At 41.5% G+C, this 26,672-nt stretch overlaps 1 protein-coding gene across 1 annotated transcript in view; it reads right to left on the bottom strand.

Moving 5' to 3' along the window:
• Nucleotides 1-238: 238 nt before the first annotated feature.
• SLC7A9 (solute carrier family 7 member 9) overlaps nt 239-26,672 on the bottom strand; it is a 30,378-nt gene continuing 3,944 nt past the window's right edge. Inside the window, exons 5-12 of the mRNA XM_005897757.2 lie at nt 26,502-26,601; nt 23,991-24,035; nt 23,381-23,504; nt 22,440-22,543; nt 10,146-10,242; nt 9,039-9,188; nt 1,182-1,356; nt 239-303 (exon numbers count right to left, since the gene is read on the bottom strand). Coding sequence (XP_005897819.1) covers nt 239-303; nt 1,182-1,356; nt 9,039-9,188; nt 10,146-10,242; nt 22,440-22,543; nt 23,381-23,504; nt 23,991-24,035; nt 26,502-26,601 — 860 coding nt within the window. The remainder of the gene's footprint in view (nt 304-1,181; nt 1,357-9,038; nt 9,189-10,145; nt 10,243-22,439; nt 22,544-23,380; nt 23,505-23,990; nt 24,036-26,501; nt 26,602-26,672) is intronic.

Genomic DNA, 26,672 nt, shown 5'->3' with positions numbered 1-26,672 from the left:
CGTGGCTCTGGTTTAGTCCTTCCCGCCACTACCGTCCTTCTGGGTTATGTCCTTGCCTGCTGGTTTCAGCCAGCACCCACCCAGAGAACTAAGGATAGCTAAAAATAATAGTATCATACACGTGTGAATATGTTTGTTTCTTTTTCCTTAAGAAAAACATCAGGAAGAAATAACCACAAATATTGCTTACAAAAATAAGTTCATCACAGCTTGGATCTGGCACAAGAGGCAGAGCTTGTTACTCTGGAGCTTCCTCTGGGGGGACGACTTCCATCAGCATCTGAAGGTGCATGGTGAGAGGCTCTGGGGGGGAAGTGCAGTTAGAAAAGCGTCATTAAAAATCCGCTTCACCCCACTTAATTGGTGAGCAGTGATAGTGTTACTCCTTGGTGATGTGTCTCCTGTTAGAGCCTGTGTGCGAGGGACACGGTAGGTAGAGATGGACAGACCCATCCTGGGAGCTATGGTGGTTCTTTGGAGATAAGTTATTCCCATTAAAGCATTAGGAACCTGCTAAATATTTTACTGCCACCAAACCATTTGTAGGAAAAATATGAATGACTCAGTTATATGTGTATATTTAACTACCACTGACCAAGGCTGAATATGTAGTCTGAAGTCACTTAGTTGGCATCTCCTTTAAAATACAGATGGTTCATTCTCTTTACTTCCTTAATTCTAACTTAACAGTTTTTGTTGGGAACAGCTTGGCTAAACACTCAAAGCTGAGAAATAGGTGTATTTGGGTGGGGCCTTTAGGTTGTAAGTTATCCTGGCTAGATTCTCTGTCAATAGAATCAAATGCAAGTCCATTTTCAGAGGCATAGGCAAGTGTGGCTGGTTTTCTGATAGTTACTAACCTTTTCTTTCATTTTTGTCGTAGAGCACCAGCAACCCCTCAGCTTTAGGCTTAGATCAGTGTAAAGAGGTTGGAGGCAGGAGGAGCTCTTTCAAGAAAGGAGCAAAGTCCTTGGGAAATAATAGAGGCCACAGGTGGACCCCAGGGGTGTCACACTGAGGGGAACAGGTCACGTGTCCTCCCAAAGAGGAGATGAAATTTTGTTAGCTGTGTGAGACCCTGTGACAAGAAAGTCCTGGTAGCATCGGGACAGATGAGGCTGCGGGGTGTTGGGCTTGCCTTGCTTCACTAGTAGCCCAGCGGTTCCCCGGTTGATACTTACTTGAGATTTTCTGAGCCCATGCAAACTTATAGTAGACAAAAAGGAAATAAAATACAAGGCCGCTGAGCATAAACAACACACAGTAGAGATACTCCCACGCAGGTGCGCTGATGATTGGGGCCAAAACCAAAAACACGGATAAGAGAGTCACCAAGATGGGGATGAAAATGGGCACCTGCAGGCAGAACAACATGAAGTCGTGACTCGGCCTGAGCACTTGTTTCCCTTTTGACATTTTTCATACCCTTGACAGAGAAAGAAGAATATAGTTTCCATCACTTGTAAGTAAATTTGCCGACCTTATTTCACCTGTTCTTTTCCTTTTCCCTAGAATATAAAGAAAACACCTTCACGTCATTTTTACCTGTAAAATCCACATCATGCATTTCTAACTGACAAGGACTTCGATTTTAACCTGTTGGTTCCCTCCTTGCTCTGTCTCGTCATTAATTTGTTGCCGGAATTGGATGGTGTGTCCTACACTGTCTTCATCTTGCTCTGCTGATAACTTGCTCCTCTGTGCCTCTCGTTTCTTAAAACCGGTGGCTAGACCTGGGGGCAAGAGCCTTTTGTGGTGGAGCGGTGCACTTCCTTTCATCACTTCAGGAAGCACTTAAGGTCTGACTGCCACACTTTCGAATCCCTGAAGTCAATCAGTGAGTTCAGGGGCTCGAGAGACATCCAGTCCTAGCAGGTCTGCATTCACCCATTTCTCCAGGGAGCTGTTTCTTTTCGGTAGGAAATGGACACTTAAAAACCATCATGTGGGTGCTTGGAGTATTCAGTGTTCTTTCACCAGGACAGAGAAAAATCATTTTTTTTCACGAAGGGGAAAACATTGCACAAATGATTCTAATAGTTTTGATTCAAATGTAAGATTGCACTTTTTCCCTTACTTTACTCTAGACTTGCATTCTTTCCTAATGCATCTTTTCGAAAATCTTCATAATGGCTTTCACATGATTACTTATTTTCTTTATCTTACAATGTGTCTATAATAAAATAACTATACCAGTTCAATTCAGGTCAGTTGCTCAGTCGTCTGACTCTTTGCAACCCTGTGGACTGCAGCATGCCAGGATTCCCTCTACCAGTACTACCATTGTAAGTAGCATGAAGTAGCATGAAGTTTAAGACTTTTTTTTGCAGTTCTTTTTAACAGAAGAGTATAAGCCACAAGGGAAATGCAGTTAAAAGCCATGCACTTTAGTATCAGTTCTGGTGGTTATGCTGTGTGGTTATGTCATCTACTTTTTATAGAGTAATATTTTTTTTATCTCCATTTGTTTGGAGTTTTCAGGGATTTGCTCTTTCCCTTTGCAGTGTTTGATTTTTTGATATTATAAATTTTTTCTTGAGTTTGCTTTATTCTGCCATTATTTCTTTTTGAGAATAAGCACAAGTATATGCACAAACACGCATACACCTGTTCATCTTCCACTGCCCTTACATAAAAGGTAGCAAATGCATAAAACACAGTGTTACACCTTGTTTTTTTCCATTAAGATACTTCAGAGATAGCAGTGCTGTATAAAATTACTTATGCATTTTACTACTGCATACCACTCTATTTGGTGGATGTTCCAAACTTATCCAGCTAGTCTTCCACTAATTGACGTTTGGGTTGTGTTGAGGCTTTTGCTTTTACAGTTAATGCTACAATAAATGACCTTGGGTGTGTTTCATATTTTTTGTCAACTTCACTTTGGGATCAGTTCAGTTCAGTCGTTCAGTTGTGTCCGACTCTTTGAGACTCCATGAATCGCAGCATGCCAGGCCTCCCTGGGAACCAACTCCCAGGGTTCACTCAAACTCATGTCCATCAAGTCGGTGATGCCATCCAGCCATCTCATCCTCTGTCGTCCCCTTCTCCTCCTGCCCCCAACCCCTCCCAGCATCAGAGTCAACTCTTCATATGAGGTGGCCAAAGTATTGGAGTTTCAGCTTCAGCATCATTCCTTCCAGTGAACACCCAGGACTGATCTCCTTTAGAATGGACTGGTTGGATCTTCTTGCAGTCCTAGGGACTCTCAAGAGTCTTCTCCAACACCGCAGTTCAAAAGCATCAATTCTTCAGCATTCAGCTTTCTTCACAGTCCAACTCTCACATCCATACATGACCACTGGAAAAACCATAGCCTTGACTAGACTTTGGGATAGATTACCTCAAAACAGGATGACTGGGTCACAAGGTAAATCCATGTGTAATTTTGCTGGATATGGCCAGGTTTCCATCCATAGTGGCCACATCATTTGAATTCCAGGACACAACTGAAGCAACTTAGCAGCAGCAGCAGCAATGTTGGAGAAGGCTGTTTCCCCATGGCCACCTCCATGGGGTGTGGCCAAACTCTGGGATTTCTGCCCCATCTTACAAGCAAGAAATGGTAGCCTGTTAGAATTCTGGCATCTGTCTCTTGTTAGGAACAAAACTGAGAGTGCTGGGGTCCATTTGTTTCATGTTTAAGTCTCACTGCATTCTTCTCATTGAACTTTGTTGACTTGTGTCCATTTATATCTTTTGTCCATTTCAGTTGTTAGTAACTCCCATCTCAATTTTAGGAACTCTTTAAATGAGGGCTGTTACCTTTTTTGTGTGTGTGATATTATTGCAGATATTTCCCCCAATGTTATATATATGTGCTTTCAATTTTCTTCTCCTTATTTGAATGCATGCATTTTTATTTTGGCCAGGAGATATGGTTGCCCCTTTTTAAAAAATTACTTCTTGATTTTTGAGTCACTGGGAAGGTTTTCTCCATTCTTGGATTACAAAACAGTGTATGTTTTCTTCATGCATCAGTACTATGATATTTAAATTTTAGAATCTATATTTTAACATTTAATGGCTAGGTTTTCCCTGGCCATTCTTGCTGTTAGTAGTTTGTTCTTCAATATGAACTGTAAAATCAGCTTGTCTAACTCCAGAGAAAAAAATTAGATGGTGTTTTTTATTATAGTGACATGAAATGTCTAAATGAAGGATGCTGAGTCTCCCTATCCAAGAAGATGATGAATTTCCATTTGTTCAAGTTACTTTTTTTGTCTTGCAGGAGAATTTTACTTTTCCACGGAGAAGTCTAACCTCTTGTTAAAGTTTATGGCTAGGTTTTTGTTTCAGATGGAGTAGGGGGAAGATGAGGTGTTGTCTTTCATTTTCTTTTAATTGGACATCATTTTTATAAAGAAAGGCTATTGATTTCAGTGTCTTAATTTTATGTCTTATTACTTTACTATATTTTCTTGTAGTTTTTTCTTTGATCCTTTTGGGTTTTCCAGGTGTACACTTTTATTTTCTTTGAGTAGAGAAAGACTTTCAAAAATCTTCTCTAATCCTTAGGCTCCTAATTGCTTTCTCTTACGTAATTGCCTTGCTGCTATCTTCAGAGCAGTGTTAGCTGATAGTAGAAATCAATAGAAGGAAGGCATTCCTGTCTTAGACCTAGCAGGGATCTCTCTAGTATTAAGGTTAGCAGTTAAGCTTATCAATTAACATTGCTTTTTGCCATAAGGTGTGTTTGTGTGTGTGATCATACCAAGGAAAAGATTATGCGTTTCTAATTGTGTTTCTCTCAGTGATGTATGTTGAATTTTATCTGGTGGTTTTTGGCATCTGTGGGAGGTGATCATAGGGGTATTCACCATAGGTATATTAATATGATGAATTATATCCCCCATGAATTAAATCCTGTTCACTCTAATCTTCAGCCACGCTTGCACAGACTTGACTTAGTTGTGGTATGTTTTTAATATAATTGGATTCTATTTGTTAAATTAGTTTATGATTTTTCTATCAATATTCAAAAGTGAGATTGGTCTGTGATTTTTCTGTGCTGTCTTTGCAAGGTTTGGTATTAGTGTTACAATCCATAAAAATAATTAGAAAAATCAGTAAAACAACCTGTAGCTTACCTTAAAAAGAAAAACAGAAAGCATAAATACACAGATAAACAAAAATGGAGAAATAATCTCCGGAACATAGTAAGTTTTTTTAAAAAGAAATCATAAACTATTTTGTATAGCTGTATACAAATAAATTCAAACACCTACATGAAATGGACAGTTTTCTAGAAAAATACAGCTTACTACCCCAGCAGAATCTGAGTTCATGGTGAAATTCTAAAAAATAATCCAATTAAGAATCTTAAGTTCTTTCTTTAGGTTTACTGATTCCTTCTACATTCTTTTGGTTTTCTTTGTTGATTTTTCTCTTGCTTTTTGAGTTGTCTATTTAATTTGTTTTCATTTTTATTGATGTAAGTAATATAGCGGAACTTCCTTAAAGTACTGATCGTAGATGTCTTGTTATTAATTTGTTATTTTTAGGAATTTATGTACTTTCATTTCCTGTCTCCATTTGGATCAAAAAGATGTTAATTTTTAAAATCGATTTCCTGTTTTATTGCATTATAGACAGAGAATGTACTTTGTAACATTCCTGACTTTTTAATCGGAGTTTTTCTTGGTGGCATTACAAATTCAGACATGTCCCCTCTTCACTTGAAAAGGTGTGATTGCTATTTGGGGAACTCAGAATTTGATAGGAATCTCTAAAATGTACCTGTTATATTGTTTTAGCTCTTCAGTTGCCTTTACTAGTGATGTGCCTGGACCGACCCTGCTCTGAGGGAGATGTTTTAAAGCCTTCTATTTGTGTGTGCCTGTTTCTCCTCCTGTTTCCTGTAGTTTGTTCCCTAAAAGTAATTATGTGGTGTGGTAAACAGGTTTTCACAACTCTTCTCTCTTTAGCCATTATTACTTAATGGTCTTTGTCTTGTGTTCTGGGTCTGAGTGCTTGTCTGATAAGACCACAGCCCGTTTTCTACGAATTTTCATTTGCTTCATTTTTTTTTGCCTATCCTTTTAATCTTTCACCACTTTGTAAACCTGCCTAAAAATTACTTTTTTCTTTTAATGGCCAATTTAAACTATTTAGGCTGAATAAGCCAGTTTATTCATACAGCTGGTAGGTTTTGTTTTCGTATTGTTTCACATGTCTGTATAAAGTACCTTCTACTTAACTGTCATTTTCTTGCCCTTTAAAGAGTAGCTTTCTGTGGGAAGACTCTCACCAGAGGCTCTACTTTCTTTATTGTTAAAGTGGGGAAAATTACCGTGTATCAGGTGAAATCCTAAACTTCTAAGTAGAGTTTTCAGATATAACTATAAGATAGTAAATGCATATATATATCCAACATGTGCTATGGGCTTCCCTAGTGGCTCAGTGGTAAAGAATCCACCTGCAATGCAGGAGACAAGGGTGCAGCCCCTGGGTCTGCAGGATCCCCCGGAGAGAAGGAAATGGCAACTCATTCCAGTATTCTTGCCTGGAAAATGCCTGGATGGAGAAGCCTGGCGGGCTGCAGTCCCTGAGGCCGCAGAGAGTCAGGCACGAGTTAGTGAGTACACAACAACAAATGCGTTATGCCTAGAAGTTAGCTGCTTAAAAAAATCATTTCCTGGCACCAGTTAGTGTGATTGTTAGTAAACGGCCACCTTTAACGCGATAACATGTTTCCCAAAGTCTGAGATGCGCGCGCTTTCCCACACTTTTCAGCACGCCTACACATGATGGTGACTTGTGTCGGATTTGGAATGTCATTTGAAACTTTTCACACATATGTATTAAAAATACTGTAGCGGGCTTTGGAAATTTAAATACTCATTTTTTCCCATATAACTATCAGTTAGACATAAGACTATTAAGAGATTCATAGATTCTGTAAAGTTTGGGAATGTAAAAAAACTAATAAGCAAAAAAAAAAAACAAAAAAAACCCACAGTAACAACAAAAAACCCTAGTAAGCATTCTACTGAGAAAATGTCAACCAGGAAGATATTCTGATTTGTTTCCCTGTCTGAGTCTTCATGTATAGGTTCTTTCATGATGTGGCTTCATGGGTGTGTGTGGGTGTGTGTGTTTTGGATATATTTATCTATAAACACGAATTTTCTTAGTTCTCAACCCAGGGATCAAACCCAGGTCTCCCACATTGCAGGCGCATTCTTTATCAACTGAGCCACCAAGGAAGCCCTTTCTTCTGAGCATTACCATTATAAATAGGTATAATATAATACCTTTGTCTCCCCCTTTTTAAGATATTGTTCATAACAAGCAGTAATGAAGTAAGCTAAAGATTTCTTCTCCCCGCTGCAGCATCCAATTTCAGCTGGTACCCTAAAGCAGTTTCTCTGACACACTTCCCTTAACTTGAATACTTTCCTATGCTTTCCCTTCCACTTTTCTTATATTATGTCATCAGTGCTTAATAATTTACATACTGTTTTGCCATCCTTATCTCCTGTCGTTAAGTCTTAGTTCTTAAATATAATCACCTTATGCCCATGACTTTTTGGTTTCTAAAGCTCATTCTCTAGTGATTCCAAAGGAAGGAAGGTCTCATATAACAATGTATGCTTTGAGTTCTCTCATTGGTAACTTTACTCTTCAAGGTCAGTTTGAGTAGATATAAAATATTTGACTTACATTTCCCGTCCTTGAATATCTTAAATAAGTTGCCCACTGTCTTATGGCATAAAGTGTAGCTGGTGAGAAGTCTGATGCCTGTATATTTCCTTTTCTTTATAAGTGAATTGAGGTGGAGGAGGACAAGAAAGAGGATGTGATATACCCAAAGCATTAAAAAAACAAAAAAACTCCATAGTTTTATCAAAATGTATTTGAACTCTAGTTAGGATGTCTCAGTTATACTGTATGACTTTCAGTGTGTTGATTCAAGTCCCTGCCTCCTCTTAAGGTCCCCTCTTCTCCTTTCCTTCCAAATTCAGGAAATGTTTCTTAAATCACAGCTTTTAAGAATTCTATTACTTTCATTTTCTTCCTCAGCGACTCCAGTTACACCTATGTTGATCTCTCTCATTTTCTTGCCTGCCTCCTTATTTTTTCTCAAATCCTTTTTATTTCTGTTTGAGCAGTTTTGTGCAGATTACCAATCTGTGCTACCATCGTGATTTTGCATGCTTGATTTCCTGATTGAGGGGAGCTGCCTGATCCCAGCAGGCTACTCTACGCCTCTGCTGACTTTAGCGACTGGGTAACAGTCAAGCTACCATGCCAGAAAGACTTTTAACCATATTTATGAAACAGAATTCCAAAGCTAAAGACACTATTTTTTTTCTTGCTATATAGTTTCTGAAGCCCTCTTCTTGCCTACCTTTTTCTTAAATCTGTGCTTGTTATCATAAGAATATATGTGCTAAGTCACTTCAGTCGTGTCCAACTCTTTGCGACCCTGTGGACTGTAGCCCACCAGGCTCCTCTGTCCATGGGATTCTCCAGGCAAGAATACTGGAGTGGGTTGCCATTTCCTTTGCCAAAGAATATATACCATAGGTTTAAAAAAAAAAAAAAAAGAGCCCATAACATAAGCAAAACACAGTACATTCTCCTTCCCCATCGGTATATGGACCCACACCAGCCATGGAGGCAGGTGGGAAGGAGCCTAAGACAGATTGCAGAGGTGCACTGTAGGTGGCTGCGTGCACAGGACAGGCTGGGTCTGAGTCAGAAGTCCCCATCAGTAGACAAAAAGTGAATGCTCGAGAGATCCTGGAACTGCCAGAACTGGAAATCTCCCTTTGCTTAGACAGGTCACAGGTATTGCTGATAACTTTAATAAATTAATAATGAGATGGCTGACTGGATCATAATTTATGATATGAGTTGAAGAGGAAACTCCACTCTTTTAAGTATGACATTCAGGACAAAAGGTTGAAAATAGAAAGCAGGCTCCTAGAACTTAAAACAGTTCCATCTAAATAAATAAATTAGTTACCACTGTCTAGCTCACTTCAGGAAAACAAAGCCACTTGTGACATTTGGGGAACTAAACCTACCTTGATAGGTCTTTTCAGCTCTTTCCTTGTAAACCTCATCACAATGAGTCCGGTGATCGTCAAACCATAAAACAGCCATGCAGCGAAACTGAAGTAATTGACTAATGAGTTTATGTCACCAGGGATGATGTAAATGATCGCTATCATGCCCTAGAGGAAAGAAGAATGAATTCTTAGGTCATCACTACATGAAAACATTACCCTTACGACTTCACAAAAGACAAAAGAAGCAGTGGATAAACACTTTAATGTGAAAGAAAACTTCTGTTTATCCCATTACATTTGGAGTCAAGCCAGACTGGTGGAAGCTCTTTTCTTTGAGGTGTGATGGAAAGGACTTGGAAAATAGGTGGCTCTTTTAAACAGGAGGAAAACAAAATGTATATTGCACCAGCTTCCTAATTATTAATTTTCCTGCAAAGAGTTTTCACTGGGGGAAAGAACCCTGCACTAGAAAACCCAGGCTGTCTAGGTCTCGTATTGGCTGCATTTACTCCACTGTCCTGGACTTGTAATTCCTGTAATTCTGGGTCTGTTTTCTCATCTCCAGAGGGAGTAGGCTGACAGAACAGGGGCTCTCCTCAGGGTGGGAGAAAGAGTCTGGCCCTTGAGCTAGGGTGTGGATGGTCCAAAGTTGCCCATAACAGTTGCATACAACCAAGAACTACCCCTCACTGAGAAATTCCAATCAGAAAATGTCAAAGGGCCTTTAATTCACAAGCATCCCATGACTTACGAATTATTGGACCACAATGAGAAGCTGTTGTCATTAGCTACCTCGTAAAATGCCTTCTCCTTCCCCATAAGCTAGTCGGGTTTTGTGCAGTTTGTTACCAGGGACCCAGAGCACACAAATGTGCATGTAAGACGTGTAAAGGGTACGAGCTTAGAAGATTCAATCAGTGTCTTTCATAGATGAATTCAGAACAAGGAGCAGAAGTTGGGTAAATTATTTTAATTGTTTTGAACTTTTTTATATACCTGAGGACTGGGAACCCTGGGTCATTTGAAAATCACTGAACTTAGTGACCAAGTTTATATTTTATCATCCAGACTGAGGGACCCTCTGCCTTAAGAGGGTGTTTTCACGGCACAATTCATACTTACATGAAACATGATGGCAGGAGCTGGAGTGAGGCGCCTGACGCTGACGTAAGACAGCACTTTCAGCATGTGGCCTTCCCGGCCCGCAACGAAAACAAGTCTGAAAGGGCAATAATAAGGAAGTCAGTCGATGAAGGCGTGTGGGCTACAGTGTGAACACAAAGCAAGTGTGTCCTAATCTCACTACTGAGGCCACACAGAAAAGGACTGAGTTATGACCCTGGTATTTTCAGATGGAGTCCAGTCTCTTGAATAAGTGAGTTTTGCACAAGTAAGCTGATTAAATGCATTTTAGATGAATGCCTTTTCACACTGTTCATGGGGTTCTCAAGGCCAGAATACTGAAGTGGTTTGCCATTCCCATCTCCAGAGATTTCTTCAAGAAAATTAGAGATACTAAGGGAACATTTCATGCAAAGATGGGCACAATAAAGGACAGAAATGGTATGGACCTAACAGAAGCAGGGACTCCCTTGGACTGCAAGGAGATCCAACCAGTCCATTCTGAAGGAGATCAGCCCTGGGATTTCTTTGGAAGGAATGATGCTGAAGCTGAAACTCCAGTACTTTGGCCACCTCATGCGAAGAGTTGACTCATTGGAAAAGACTCTGATGCTGGGAGGGATTGGGGGAGAACGGGATGACAGAGGATGAGATGGCTGGATGGCATCACTGACTCAATGGACATGAGTCTGAGTGAACTCCAGGAGTTAGTGATGGACAGGGAGGCCTGGCGTGCTGCAATTCATGGGGTCGCAAAGGGTCGGACACAACTGAGCAACTGAACTGAACAGAACAGAAGCAGAGGATATTAAGAAGAGGTGGCAAGAATACATGGAAGAACTATACAAAAAAGATGATAATCACCCAGATAACCATGATGGTGTGATCACTCACCTAGAGCCAGACATCCTGGAATGCAAAGTCAAGTGGGCCTTAGGAAGCATCACTATGAACAAAGCTGGTAGAGGTGATGGAATTCCAGCTGAGCTATTTCAAATCCTAAAACGTGATGCTGTTAGAGTGCTGCACTCAATATGCCAGCAAATTTGGAAAACTCAGCAGTGGCCACAGGACTGGAAAAGGTCAATTTTCATTCCAGTCCCAAAGAGGCAATTCGAAGAATGTTCAAACTACCACACAATTGCACTGATCTCACACACTAGCAAAGTAATGCTCAAAATTCCCCAAGCAAGGCTTCAACAGTACATGAACCTAGAACTTCCAGATGTTCAAGCTGGATTTAGAAAAGGCAGAGGAATCAGAGATCAAATTGCCAACATCCACTGGATCATAGGAAAAGCAAGAGAGATCCAGAAAATATCTACTTCTGCTTTATTGACTACGCCAAAGCCTTTGACTGTGTGGATCACAACAAACTGTGGAAAATTCTTAATGAGATGGGAATATCAGACCATCTTACCTGCCTCCTGAGAAATCTGTGTGAAGGTCAAGAAGCAACAGTTAGAACTAGACATGGAACAACGGACTGGTTCCAAATTGGGAAAGGAGTACATCAAGGCTCAATAACCTCAGATATATGACTTCCCTGGTGGCTCAGATAGTAAAGCGTCTGCCTACAATGCAGGAGACCCAGGTTTGATCCCTGGGTCGGGAAGATCCCGTGGAGAAGGAAATGGCAACCGACTCTAGTACTCTTGCCTGGAAAATCCCATGGATGGAGGAGCCTTGTAGGCTACAGTCCATGGGGTTGCAAAGAGTCAGACAGGACTGAGCAACTTCACTTTCGCTTTTTTCAAATATGCTGATGACACCACCCTTAATGGCAGAAAGTGAAGAGGAACTAAAGAGCCTCTTGATGAAAGTGAAAGAGGAGAGTGAAAAAGCTGGCTTAAAATTCAACATTCAAAAAGTGAAGATCATGGCATTTGATCCCATCACTTCATGGCAAATAGATTGGGAAACAATGGAAACAGTGACAGACTTTCTTTTCTTGGACTCCAAAATCACTGCAGATGGTAACTGCAGCCATGAAATTAAAAGATGCTTGCTCCTTGGAAGAAAAGCTAGACAGCATATTAAAAAGCAGAGACATTACTTTGCCAACAAAAGTTCATCTAGTCAAAGCTATGGTTTTCCCAGTAGTCATGTATGGATTTGAGAGTTGGACCATAAAGAAAGCTGAGCGCCAAAGAATTGATGCTTTTGAACTGTGGTGTTGGAGAAGACTCTTGAGAGTCCCTTGGATTGCAAGGAGATCAAATCAGTCAATCCTAAAGGAAATCAGTCCTGAATATTCACTGAAAGGACTGATGCTGAAGCTGAAGCTCCAATACTTTGGCCACCTGATGCAAAGAACTGACTCATTGGAAAAGACCCTGATGCTGGGAGAGGTTGAAGGCAAGAGGAGAAGGGATGACAGAAGATGAGATGGTTGGATGGCATTACTGACTCAATGGACATGAGTTTGAGTTAGCTCTGGGAGTTGGTGATGGACAGGGAGGCCTGGCGTGCTGCAGTCCATGGGGTCGCAAAGAGTTAGACATGACTAAGTGACTGAACTGAACTGAGACTGAATATGAAGCATAGAGAAATAGAAAATATAGCCAGGAAATTAAGAAAGAAACACAGGGATAAGCTTGAATATATTGAATGGGATAAGAAAATTCACAGAAGAGCAGAAAGGGACTTCCCTGGTGGTCTGGTCCAATGGCTAAGACTCCGAGCTCCCAATGCAGAGGACCTGGGTTTGATTCCTGGTCTGGGAACTAGATCCCACATGCTGCAACTAAGAGTTTGCATGCTGCAACTAAAGATCCTGCATGCTGCAACTAAGACCCAATGCAGCCACATAAATAAATCTTAAAAAACAGCAAAGAAGAGCAGAGAGCCTTTACACAATCAAAACATTCTGAGCATTCAGACTGAACCCAGTTCAGGAAATAAAACATCAGATCAGTCGCTCAGTCGTGTCCGACTCTTTGCAACCCCATGAATCGCAGCACGCCAGGCCTCCCTGTCCATCACCAACTCCCAGAGTTCACTCAGACTCACGTCCATCAAGTCAGTGATGCCATCCAGCCATCTCATCCTCTGTCGTCCCCTTCTCCTCCTGCCCCCAATCCCTCCCAGCATCAGAGTCTTTTCCAGTGAGTCAACTCTTCGCATGAGGTGGCCAAAGTACTGGAGTTTCAGCTTTAGCATCATTCCTTCCAAAGAAATCCCAGGGCTGATCTCCTTCAGAATGGACTGGTTGGATCTCCTTGCAGTCCAAGGGACTCTCAAGAGTCTTCTCCAACACCACAGTTCAAAAGCATCAATTCTTTGGCACTCAGCTTTCTTCACAGTCCAACTCTCACATCCATACATGACCACAGGAAAAACCATAGCCTTGACTAGACAGACCTTTGTTGGCAAAGTAATGTCTCTGCTTTTGAATATGCTATCTAGGTTGGTCATAACTTTCCTTCCAAGGAGTAAGCGTCTTTTAATTTCATGGCTGCAGTCACCATCTGTAGTGATTTTGGAGCCCAGAAAAATAAAGTCTGACACTGTTTCCACTGTTTCCCCATCTATTTCCCATGAAGTGATGGGACCGGATGCCATGATCTTAGTTTTCTGAATGTTGAGCTTTAAGCCAACTTTTTCACTCTCCACTTTCACCTTCATCAAGAGGCTTTTTAGTTCCTCTTCACTTTCTGCCATAAGGGTGGTGTCATAAACATAGTGGAAGGGAAAAAAATTTAAGCTACCGAATTTAAAAGATTAACTAGAAAATTAGGACAGTCAGAACAACAGCCATCTCATGAGAAATAACACTTTGAAAGTGATGAGGGAAATTGATTTGATTTTCAGATTAGAATTCTGCATAGCTAAATCATCCTTCAAGACTACTGGCAAAATAAATGTTTAGATAAACAATAGCTATGATACATTTACTTTTCTTCAGTCCTTGTTGGAAATTTAAAAAGTCTACTCCAACAAAAGAGGACACTGAACTAAGTTTATTGAAGAAGTAATGTTAAGGAGACAGCAGTAAAGCACATTTTCTATGTATGTAAGTATTGGATTTTTTATTTCTGTCATGAGAGACTTTTTTGGAGGATTGGTTCGCTTTACAAACATGGTGTAGCTGATATACTAGATGATATGAAAGGGAAAGCCCTTGCAAGAGAGGAAAGAAAACTGAGATACTGATAGACTCTACTAGGTATTCATGTTAAATTTTAAAGGTAATTACTAAAAGAATAGAAATATAACTTCCATCTATATCAATACAAGAAAAAAAAAGGAATAAAAACATTTGATGGTTAATAAATCAGGGTAAGATTTTTTTAAGCCAAGAAAACACAAAGCAATATGATAGGAATTAACCTATCTGCAGCAGTAATCATATCCAATATAATCAAATTCCACGTGCTCAGCTGGAGACTCTCAGGTTGGGTTTGTTGAAAGAGACACAAGCCAGAACCCATATCACTGAAAGGTAGACATTTAAAAGGGGTTAGACATGTTAGGCAGAGGAACCAGAGATCAAATTGCCAACATCCACTGGATCATCGAAAAAGCAAGAGAGTTCCAGAAATACATCTATTTCTGCTTTATTCACTATGCCAAAGCCTTTGACTGTATGGATCACAATAAACTGTGGAAAATTCTTCATGAGATGGGCATACCAGACCAGCTGACCTGCCTCTTAAGAAACCTATATTCAGGTCAGGAAGCAACAGTTAGAACTGGACATGGAACAACAGACTGGTTCCAAATAGGAAAAGGAGTACGTCAAGGCTGTATGTTGTCACCCTGCTTATTTAACTTATATGCAGAGTACATCATGAGAAATGCTGGGCTGGAAGAAGCATGAGCTAAAATCAAGATTGCTGGGAGAAATATCAATAACCTCAGATATGCAGATGACACCACCCTTATGGCAGAAAGTGAAGAGGAACTAAAAAGCCTCTTGATGAAAGTGAAAGTGGAGAGTGAAAAAGTTGGCTTAAAGCTCAACATTCAGAAAACTACGATCATGGCATCTGGTCCCATCACTTCATGGGAAATGGATCGGGAAACAGTGTCAGACTTTATTTTTCTGGGCTCCAGAATCACTGCAGATGGTGATAGCAGCCATGAAATTAAAAGACACTCCTTGGAAGGAAAGTTATGACCAACCTAGATGGCATATTCAAAAGCAAAGACATTACTTTGCCAACAAAGGTCCGTCTAGTCAAGGCTATGGTTTTTCCTGTGGTCATGTATGGATGTGAGAGTTGGACTGTGAAGAAAGCTGAATGCCGAAGAATTGATGCTTTTGAACTGTGGTGCTGGAGAAGACTCTTGAGAGTCCCTTGGACTGCAAGGAGATCCAACCAGTCCATTCTGAAGGAGATCAGTCCTGCGTGTTCTTTGGAAGGAATGATGCTAAAGCTGAAACTCCAGTACTTTGGCCACCTCATGCGAAGAGTTGACTCATTGGAAAAGACTCTGATGCTGGGAGGGATTGGGGGCAGGAGGAGAAGGGGATGACAGAGGTTGAGATGGCTGGATGGTATCACTGACTCAATGGACATGAGTTTGAGTGAACTCTGGGAGTTGGTGATGGACAGGGAGGCCTGGCGTGCTGCAGTTCATGGGGTCGCAAAGAGTCAGACACGACTAAGTGACTGAACTGAACTGAGACATGTTACTAAAGGTAGAAGTCTGAAAGACAGCTGATTCAGCAATGTCAATATCAGAATAGAGTTTAAGGCAAAAGGAGCATTCCTACTGAAAAAGGAAATAATCTACCAAAAAGATAAAAAACAGGAGCCCTTGCAAAGAAACAGTAAAGGTAGAAAATCAACCACATACAAAGCTAGTAGGAAGGTTAAATGAAGGTAAAAAATCATCTATATATCACAACAAGCAGTTAAAGAGTACACAAAACAATTAGATGCAGTAAAACATGTTGTCAAAAACAGTACTCATAAGTGGGGGACAATACAAATGCAGGGTTGTTAAATGCATTTAAAATTAGATCAGCAACTTAATAATTGTGTGTGTGCGTGTGTGCGTGTGTGTGTGTGTGTGTATAGTTTGTTATATATAAACTTCACATAACTCAAACCAAAACTATAATAGATACAAAAATAAAAAGGAATTCAAACATAACATGAAAGATAGCCATCTAATCACAAGAGAACAAAAGAAGGAACAAAAAATTAAAACAACCTCAAATAACAAAATGGTGATAAGAACATACATTTAAGTAATTACTTTAAGTGTAAGTGGACTAAATGCTCAAAAGACATAGAGTGGATATAAAATGGATGGATATATGAGTGGATATAAAAATAAGATCTGTATATATGCTGCCTACAGGAGATTCACTTCAGATCTAAATATGCACATAGATTGAAAGTGAGTAGATGGAAAAAGTTATTCCATGGAAATGGAAATCAAAACCTGGGTAGCAATACTTATATCAGACAAAATAGAGTTTAAAGACTTACAAGAGATGGGCATTACATAACGATCAAGGGGTCAATCCAAGAAGATATAATGATGGTAAATATAATACGTGCTCTCAACATGCTGCTGCTGCTGCTGCTAAGTCGCTTCAGTCATGTCCGACTCTGTGCGACCCCAGAGATGGCAGCCCACCAGGCTCCCCCGTCCCTGGGATTCTCCAGGCAAGAACACTGGAGTGGGTTGCCATTTCCTTCTCCAATGTATGAACGTGAAGTCGCTCAGTCGTGTCCGACTCTTAGTGACCCCATGGACTGCAGCCTACCAGGTTCCTCCGTCCATGGGATTTTCCAAGCAAGAGTACTGGAGTGGGGTGCCATGCTCTCAACATAGGAGCACCTAAATATATAAAGCAAATACTAACATGTAAAGGAGAAAATAAAAGTAACACAATGATAGGAAGGACTTTAACACTCCCACTTATATAAATCGACAGATCAGACAATCAATAAGCAAATGCTGGTCTTAAATGACCTATTACACCAGATGGACTTAACATATATAAAACATTCCATCCCCAAACAGCACAATACACATTCTTTTCAAATAACACATAAAACATTCTTTAGGAGAGACCACATGCTAGGCCACAAAACAAGCCTTGGTAAATTTAAGAAAGCTGAAATCAGAGCATCTTTTCTGGCCACAATGCTGAGAGGAATCAACTACAAAAAGAAAAACTGCAAAAAGCACAAACACGTGGAAGCTAAACAATATGCTACTAAATAACCATTCGATCACTGAAGAAATCAAAGAGGAAGTAAAAAAGTACCTGGAGACAAATGAAAATGAAAACACAATGATCCAAAATCTACTGGACACAGCAAAAGCAGTTCTAAGAGGGGACTTTACAGCAATAAAAGCCTACCTCAGGAAAAAAGATTCTTTAGTCATCAATAAGATGACTTAATCTTTCACCTAAAAGGACAAGAAAAAGAACAAACAAAACCCAAAGTTAGTAGAAGGAAATAAATCATAAATATAAGGGCATAAATAAATAGACACACAAAAATAGAAAAGATCAATGAAACTAAAAGCTGATTCTGAAAAATAAAATCAAAAGACATCAAGGAAAAAAGAGGGCCCAAATCAATATCAGAACTGAAAAGGGGAAAGTTATATGTAACACCATACATACACAAAGGCTCATAAGAGATTACTGTGAACAATGATATGCTGATAAAATGAAGAACCAAGTAGAAATCAACAAATTCCTAGAAATGTACAATTTCTCAAAACTGAATCAGGAAGAAACAGAAAATAGACCAATTCCCAGTAGTGAAATTGAATCTGCAATTTGAAAACTCCAAAAAAAGAAAAGTCTTGGTCCAGATGGTTTCACAAGTGAATTCTACCAAATATGTAGAGAAGAGATAACACCTATTGCTGCTGCTGCTAAGTCGCTTCAGTCGTGTCCGACTCCGTGTGACCCCATAGAGGGCAGCCCACCAGGCTCCGCCGTCCCTGGGATTCTCCAGGCAAGAACACTGGAGTGGGTTGCCATTTCCTTCTCCAATGCATCAAAGTGAAAAGTGAAAGTGAAGTCACTCAGTCGTGTCTGACTCTCAGCGACCCCATGGACTGCAGCCTACCAGGCTCCTCCGTCCACGGGATTTTCCAGGTGAGAGTACTGGAGTGGGGTGCCATTGCCTTCTCCGAGATAACACCTATTGGTCTCAAAAATTCCAAAAAATGCAGAGGAAATGCTTCTGAACTCATTCTGTGAGACCAGCATTACCTTTATACCAAAACCGGACAAAGATACTACACAAAAAAGAAAATTACAGGCCAGTATCACTGTTGAACATAGATGCAAAAATCCTGAAAATATAAGCAAACTGAAGTCAGCAAATGTTTAAAAAGATCAAAGACCATGATCAAGTGAGATTTTTCCCAGGTATGCAAGGATGGTTCAGTATCTGTAAGTCAATAAGTGGAATACATCACATTAACAAATTGAAGAATAAAAACCATATGATTATCCCAAGAGATATAGAAAAGCTTTTGACAAAATTCAATATCCACTTATGACAAAAGCTCTCCAGTGGGTAGAGATATAAATAAAGGCCATATATGATAAGCTCCCAGCTAACATCATACTCAATGATGAAAAGCCGAAAACTTCCTCTAAGATCAGAAACAAGACAAGGATGCCCAATCTTGCCACTTATATTCAACATAGTATTGAAAGTCTGAGCAACACACTCAAACCAAAAAAAGAAAGAAAGAAAAAATACAAGAAATCCAAACTGGAAAGGAAGAAGTAAAATTGTCAGTCTTTGCAGACAACACAATACTATACAGAGAAAATCCTAAATACACTACAAAAAAAAAAAAAAATACTAGAGCTCATTAATGAATTTGGTAAAGTTACGGGGTACACAATTAATATACAAAAGTCTGTTGCATTTCTAAACACTAACAACTGCCAGAAAGAGGATTTAAGGAAATGGCAACCCACTCCCATATTCTTACTTGGAGAATCCATGGACAGGGGAGCCTAGTGGGCTGTGGTCCATAGGGTCACACAGAGTCAGACATGACTAAAGTGATTTAGCATGTATGCACAAAATTAATACACAGAAATCTGTTGCATTTCTATACAGTAACAACTGTCAGAGAAGTTAAGGAAATAGCAGCATTTACAATTATATAAAGAATAACATACCTAAACATACAGGTAAACTTACCTAAGGGAGTATTAATAGAAGATCTACACTCAGAAAACTATAGCACATAGATGAAAGAAATTGAATGTAACATTAACAGATGGAAAGATATACCATGTTCATGGATTGGAAGAATTAATATTGTTAAAATGACCATACTACCCAAGGCAATGTACAGATTCAATGCAATCCCTATCAAAATACCAAAGGCATTTTTCACAGAACTAGAACAAATAAATTTTGTATGGAAACACAAAAGGCACCAAATAACCAAAGCAATCTTTAGAAAGAAGAATAGAGCTGGAAATATAACACTCCCTGACTTTAGACTACAAAGCTACAGTTATCAAAACAGTAAGGTACTGGCACAAAGACAGACACAAACACACAGATCAGTGGAACAGAACAGAGCCCAGAAACAAATCCACATACCGATGGTCAACGAATCTACAACAGAGGAGGCAAAAATAATACAATGGTGAAAAGACAGTCTCTTCAATTAGTGGTGCTGGGAAAACTGGACAGCTACATGCAAAAGAATGAAATTAGAACATTCTGTCATACCATATTCAAAAATAGACTCAAAATGGATTAAAGACCTAAATATAAGACCCAAACCCACAAAACTAGAAGAAAACATAGGCAGGATACTCTTTGACATGAATTGTAGCAATATCTTTTTGGATCTGTCCCCTAAAGAAAAGGAAATAAAAGCAAAAGCAAATGAATGGGAACTAACTAACTTTAAAAAGCTTTTGCACAGCAAAGGAAACCACTGACAAAACAAAAAGACAGCCCACTGAATGGGAGAACATATTTGCAAATGATATGGCCAAAAAGGGGTTAATATCCCAAATATATATAACTTATACAACTCAATATCATAAAAACAATCCAATTAAAAATGGGCAGAACTGAATGTTTTTTATGAAAAAGACACAAAGATGGCCAACAGACACATAAAACAATGCTCAACATCACTAGTCATCAGAGAATTGCAAATCAAATCAAAACCACAATGAGATATCACCTCATATCTGTCAGAATGACTATCATCAAAAGACCATAAATAACAAATGTTGGCAAGGATGTAGAGAAAAGGGAACCCTTGCAAACTGTTGGTGGGAATGCAAACTGGTGCAACCACTGTGGAAAACAATATGAAGTTTCCTCAAAAAAACTAGAAATAGAAATATCATATGTGCATGTGTTAGTTGCTCAATCGTGTCCGACTCCTTGTGACCCCATAGACTATAGCCCACTAGGCTCCTCCATCTGTGGAGTTCTCCAGGCAAGAATACTAGAGTGGGTAGCCATTCCTTTCTCCAAGGGATCTTTCTGATCCAGGGATTGAACTCAAGTCTCCTGCACTGCAGGCAGATTCTTTACCACTGAGCCACTAGGGAAACCATGAAATTAAAAGATGTTTGCTCCTTGGAAGGAAAGCTATGACAAACCTAGACAGCATATTAAAAAGCAGACATCACTTTGCTGACAAAGGTCATATAGTCAGAGCTACGGTTTTTCCAGTAGTCATGTACAGATGTTGGTCCATAAAGAAGGCTGAGCACTGAAGAGTTGATGTTTTTGAACTGTGTTGGAGAAGACTCTTGAGAGTTCACTGGACTGCAAAGAGATCAAACCAGTCAATCCTAAAGGAAATCAACCCTGAATATCCATTGGAAGGACTGAAGCTGAAGGTCCAATACTTTGGCCACCTGATGTGAAGAGGCGACTCATTCAAAAGGACCCTGATGCCTGGAAAGATTGAAGGCAAAAGGAGAAGGGGGTGGCAGAGGATGAGATGGTTGGATGGCATCATCGACTCAGTATGCATGAATTTGAGTAAATTCCAGGAGATAGTGAAGGACAGGGGAGTCTAACGTGCTGCAATCCATGGGAAAGACACAACTTAGTGACTGAACAACAAAAAGAGTTGTACCTACAACAGACTAATCAGAAACTGAAATTTTTTGCATTTTTGAAAATACCATTTATAATAGCATGAAGAAATATGAAATATTTCAGGGTAAATCTGACAAAATGTGTGTAAGAATTATATACTGAAAACTGCCACTCCAAAAAAAAAAAAAAAAAAATGAAAGAAGACCTAAATAAATGGGGGGATAAATCCATGCCCATAAATTAGAAAAATCAGAACTTTGAAGCTTGCAGTCCTCTCCAAACTGAACTATAGATTCAGTAAAGTTCTAATCAAAGTCCCTAAGGCTTTTTTATATAAATTGATAGGGTAATTCTAAAATTCAGATAGAACAACCAAGACACTTTTGAAGACGTCTTAAAGGACTAGCACTAAGGCATGATTTTGTGGTATATATTTCATTTTTTAAAGTGTATATGCATATAACCTTTGGCAATTTCAATCTCAGGACTATACCGCCAAGAATGCTGGAGAGATGAACAAAGACAGGCTCAGAATGTTCCCTGACAATGTCTGTGAAAAGCTCCCCAGCCCAGCCCATGAGTGGAGGTGATGTGAAATATGCTACATTGGTCAAGAGGATTCCAACATAACTGTCTCTAGACCAGATAGGGGCCAGAGGCCCGGCAGGAACTGGCGAAGTGCCTGGTTATGTAAATGAAGTTTTCCTGGACCATAGCTACAGCTGTTGGCTTTCCTACTGCAAAGACAGAGCAGGACAGGTTTACATGGCCTGCAAGCTTAAAATCCTCACTATCTGCCCTTTAGTTTACCAATTCCTCATCTAGCTGCTGCTGCTGCTGCTGCTAAGTCGCTTCAGTCGTGTCTGACTCTGCGACCCCATAGACGGCAGCCCACCAGGCTCCCCCGGCCCTGGGATTCTCAAGGCAAGAACACTGGAGTGGGTTGCAGCCTACCAGGCTCCTGATCTAGACTGTGTATCTATTAACAAGAAAAGATGGTCCAGAAAGCTCATTCTGTGGAGTCCCACAAGTAAACCTCGCTCACCCGGGTCGCCAAGCCCTGCCTTGTGCTGGCGCTGGCGGCACTATCCCCACTCGCTCTGGGCCACTGGGACCAGCGCCACGAGCCCGCCGGCTCTACGTCCTCCCTCCCGCCCAGTGTGTGATTTCCGCTCTGTCACTGGGGACTCATGCCCGGCCCTGGCGCCGCCCCGCGTGCGTGCGCGCGCTCCGCCCCAGGGTAGGTGCTGGGTCCTACCTGCCAGCAGTAAAGCACGACCCGTTAGCGGCGCCGATGGTTGAAAACGCCACGAAGAGCGGAACGATCCACGAGGCGGGGTAGAGGACACGGTCACCAAACGTCTGAGAGAGAAGTGGGTGCGTCTTGAGACCGTGCGCCCCCAAGAGCCACCGGCCCCACAGGCTGCTGAGCCGTCCCAGCGGCCCCACTGAGCTGGGCTCCAGGACGCCTCCCTGAGGAACGGTGGGGCACCAGTCTGGAGAAAAAGACCAACATCCCCGCCCCGCCCCACCTCTGCGGATGGTGACAGACAGCTCTTCTCCCCTGCTGCCTTGGCGTAATTCTCAGTGTTTCCACATCCTCTGACGCCCTCACTCTCCCTTCCTCGGAATGACCAGATCTCCCTCCCACTTGAGCCACCTCGTCTCAGGGTCAGTGGGCCGGTCACCAAGCCTGCCTCTCTCTGCTCCCTGTCCATGTCCCCTCATTGCCTGTTTTCAGTTTCATTTCTTGTCCTGCCCCAACTCTGCAGGTCTTCTCCAGCACATGGACCCCGCCCACCTTTCCCCTGTCCCTCATCCCCATCCCCCTGTCCTTGCTTCCCTCCTCACCCAGATGAATTCCACAACCCACTATTATCACTCCGTCCTACAATGACTCCCCTGATCTTGCTCTCCCCTACACTTGCCTGTCAAAGTCCCAACCCGGGTGAAGTGGAGCCCTGCGCTCTATGTTGAGGAGGCAGGTAGGGTGCGCTGGGAAGGCAGGACCTCCCAGCTGCTGGCCACCTGGAAGGTAGGCCAGGTCTCTGGTGCTGCCCTATCCTGCTCAGATTCTCCCCGTGTCTGGTCTCCTAGACGATTATTCCGCCCCCCAACCCCCCCTACACACACAGGGTCCTTCAACTTGAGCATTTATCCCTTGCCTGTCCCCTCCCACAGAGACCCCGGGGCACTCACCACGGCCACAGCCTGGGACTGCAGGAGCTCGGTGGCCGTCATCACAGTGAAGTAGGACACGTTCATGAGGATGTAGCAGCCTGTTACTAGTGGGATCCCAATGATGATGGCCAGGGGCAGGTTTCTGGGAGGGGCGGGGACCCAGAGACTCAGACCAGAGCATCCATGACAGACTCACAAGATTGTGGTCTTCGTCTAGTCCTTTCTTCCAGCTGCCCGGCCGGCCCTCCACCTGCTCCCGGGGGGAACTGCCCTTCCTGAGGCTTCCTGATGCTCACCAAGAAGCAGGGAGCTAGAGGGACAGCAGAGCCCCAGTGGGGACACTGACACTTTCTAATGAGAAAGAACTCTCCCTCTCCTTAGACTCCAGGGCAGTAAATCCGAATTTGGTTATAATGCAAAATAAGCTAGAGTTCTTCCTTCCTCTTAGCAACCATTCTACTACCTCAAACAAAACCAAGCTCTAACGAATGTCAATGAGCTGATAGGAAACCATCCACTGTCTGGAAGTGGGTGGTGGATGATTGGGGGGAAGCAGTTCCACCTTATGTTTGGGGGAGAGAAGTATGCTAACCTGTCCACTGTCTCCCCTCTGACTCAGCTTTCTTACCTGAAAGGGTTTCTGAGTTCTTCTGTGATGTAGTTGAGTTGATTCCTACCAGGAAAAAAAGTAACATTGAATAACATAACTTTGACTTTCTTTGCTAAGATTATGAAACACAAAATAATAAGTGTATGCCTCATTTAAACTGTCGAAATGCTGCACTCAATATGTCAGCAAATTGGGAAAACTCATCAGTGGCCACCAGAATGGAAAAGGTCCGTTTTCATTCCAATCCCAAAGAAGGGCAATGTCAAAGAAGGTTCAAACTATGATGCTAGCAACTGTATTAGTTTGAGCTAGTAAGGTTGTGCTTAAAATCATTCAAGCTAGACTTTAGCAGTGAACCGAGAACTTCCAGACCTACAAGCTGCGTTTAGAAAAAGCAGAGAAAGCAGGGATCAAATTGCCAACATTCGCTGTAACATAGAAAAAGCAAGGGAATTCCAGAAAAACATCTACTTCTGCTTCATTGACTATGCTAAAGCTTTTGACTGTGTGGATCACAAAAAAAACTGTGGAAAATTCTTAAAGAAACAGGAGTACCAGACCACCTTACCTGTCTCCTGAGAAACCTATATGTAGGTCAAGAAGCAACAATTAGCACCAGACATGGAATAATGGACTGGTTCAAAATTGGGAAGGGAGCACATCAAGACTGCATAGTTGTTGTTATTCAGTCACTAAGTTATGTCTGACTCTTTGCAACCCCAGGCTTCCCTGCCCCTCACTACCTCCTGGAGTTTACTCAAACTCAGGTCCATTGAGTCAGTGATGCCATCCAACCATCTCATCTTCTGTCGCCCCTTTCTCCTCTTGCCCGCAATCTTTCCTTCAATCTTTCCTTCAAGACCCTCAAGCATCAGGGTCTTTCCCAGTGAGTCCGCTCTTCATATCAGATAGCCAGAGTATTGAAGCTTCAGCATCAGTATCCGTCCTTTCAATGAATATTCAGGGTTGATTTCCTTTGGGCTTGACTGGTTTAATCTCCTTTGGTATATTGTCACCCTGCTTATTTAACTTATATGCAGAGTACATCATGCAAAATGCCAGGCTGGGTGAATCATAAACTGGAATCAAGATTGCCAGGAGAAATATCAATAACCTCAGATATGCAAATGATACGACTCTAATGGTAGAAAGTGAAGAGGAACTAAAGAGCCTCTTGATAAGGGTGAAAGAGGAAAGTGAAAAAACTGACTTGAAACTCAATATTCAAAAAACTAAGATCTTGGTATCCGGTCCATCACTTCATGGCAAATAGAAAGGGAAAAAGTGGAAACAGTGATAGATTTTATTTTCTTGGGCTCCAAAATCACTGCGAATGGTGACTGCAGCCATGAAATTCAAAGATGCTTGCTCCTTGGAAGGAAAGCTATGACAAACCTAGACAGCATATTAAAAAGCAGAGATATCGCTTTGCAAACAAAGGTCCATATAGTCAAAGCAGACTATTGGTTTTTCCAGTAGTCATGTATGGATATGAGAGTTGAACCATAAAGAAGACTGAGTGCTGAAGAATTGATACTTTCAAACTATGGTGCTGGAGAAAACTTTTGAGTGTCCCTTGGACAGCAAGAAAATCAACCCTGAATATTCATTGGAAGGACTGATGCTTAAGCTGAAGCTCCAATACTTTGGCTGCCTGATGGGAAGAGCCAACTTTTTGGAAAAGACCCGTATGCTGGGAAAGATTGAAGGCAAAAGGAGAAGAGGGTGGCAGAGGATAAGATGACTAGGTAGCATCACTAACTCAATGAACATGAATTTGAGCAAACTCTGGGAGTAAAGGACAGAGGAGCCTGGGGTGCTGCAGTCCATGAGGTCACGAAGAGTCAGACGTGACTTAGCGATTGTACGACAACATCATAGAGAAAATTCCCCTGTAGGAATTTTTTTCCCCCTGTAGGGCTTTCTCTTTTAAAGAAAGCCCTGGTGGTGGGGGGGCTACTAAGATCTGCACATTCTTCAGTTGGTAAGTCTTTGTACTCCATGGGAATTCTGTAACTTTTCAACAATTATTGGGAGTAATGAGTCCCCAGCGTGCTTTGAAAAAAATGCAAGATTCGTTGTCTGAAAAGAGAACGAAGCCTGCAGATTCTCTGCACGAGGGAAAGGCCAGTGATCTGGATGGCCACGTGTATTTGCAAAGTGGAAAGGAAAGTGCTCCCGAGCAGTCTTGCCTTGCGCCATGCCCGGCAGCCCTCATTGCTTCCAGTCCAGCTGAGCCTGTGCTCGTCTGGTGAAGTTTCTGCAGGAGCCCCAGCACTGGGGCTCATGGGCCACTGTGTCGGGGTCTGGTGCCAGGTGAGTGGCTGGGGGAGGGGCAGCTGCCTCTAGGGTTCAAGGAGAACAGAAGGGTGAAGGGTAGGGTACTTAACAAAAGGGAGATGGGAAGGTACATGTTAGAGTCCCACCAAATCCCCAAAAGGAGAAGTTATTGCTTTCCATGTGGTTTCAGGAAGATAGCCTAAAGAAACCCACAGGCAGACGTGTGCTGTCTTAGACCGAGTGCCTTACCATCCATCATACGCCCAGAGTCCATTATATAATGCCAGACTGATGGAGCCCACAGACAATGATGCGCCTTCAAAAGAGTTTTCAAAATTCCTCGTATTTCCTGTAATCAAGGCAGATAGTTATCAGCTGACTAGACTGGAACTGTGTGAAGGAAGCGGATGACCAATGACC

This window comes from Bos mutus, chromosome 18 (genome assembly GCF_027580195.1).
Source record: "Bos mutus isolate GX-2022 chromosome 18, NWIPB_WYAK_1.1, whole genome shotgun sequence".
Classification (NCBI taxonomy): domain Eukaryota; kingdom Metazoa; phylum Chordata; class Mammalia; order Artiodactyla; family Bovidae; genus Bos; species Bos mutus.
This window is presented reverse-complemented; position numbering and strand designations above follow the sequence as displayed.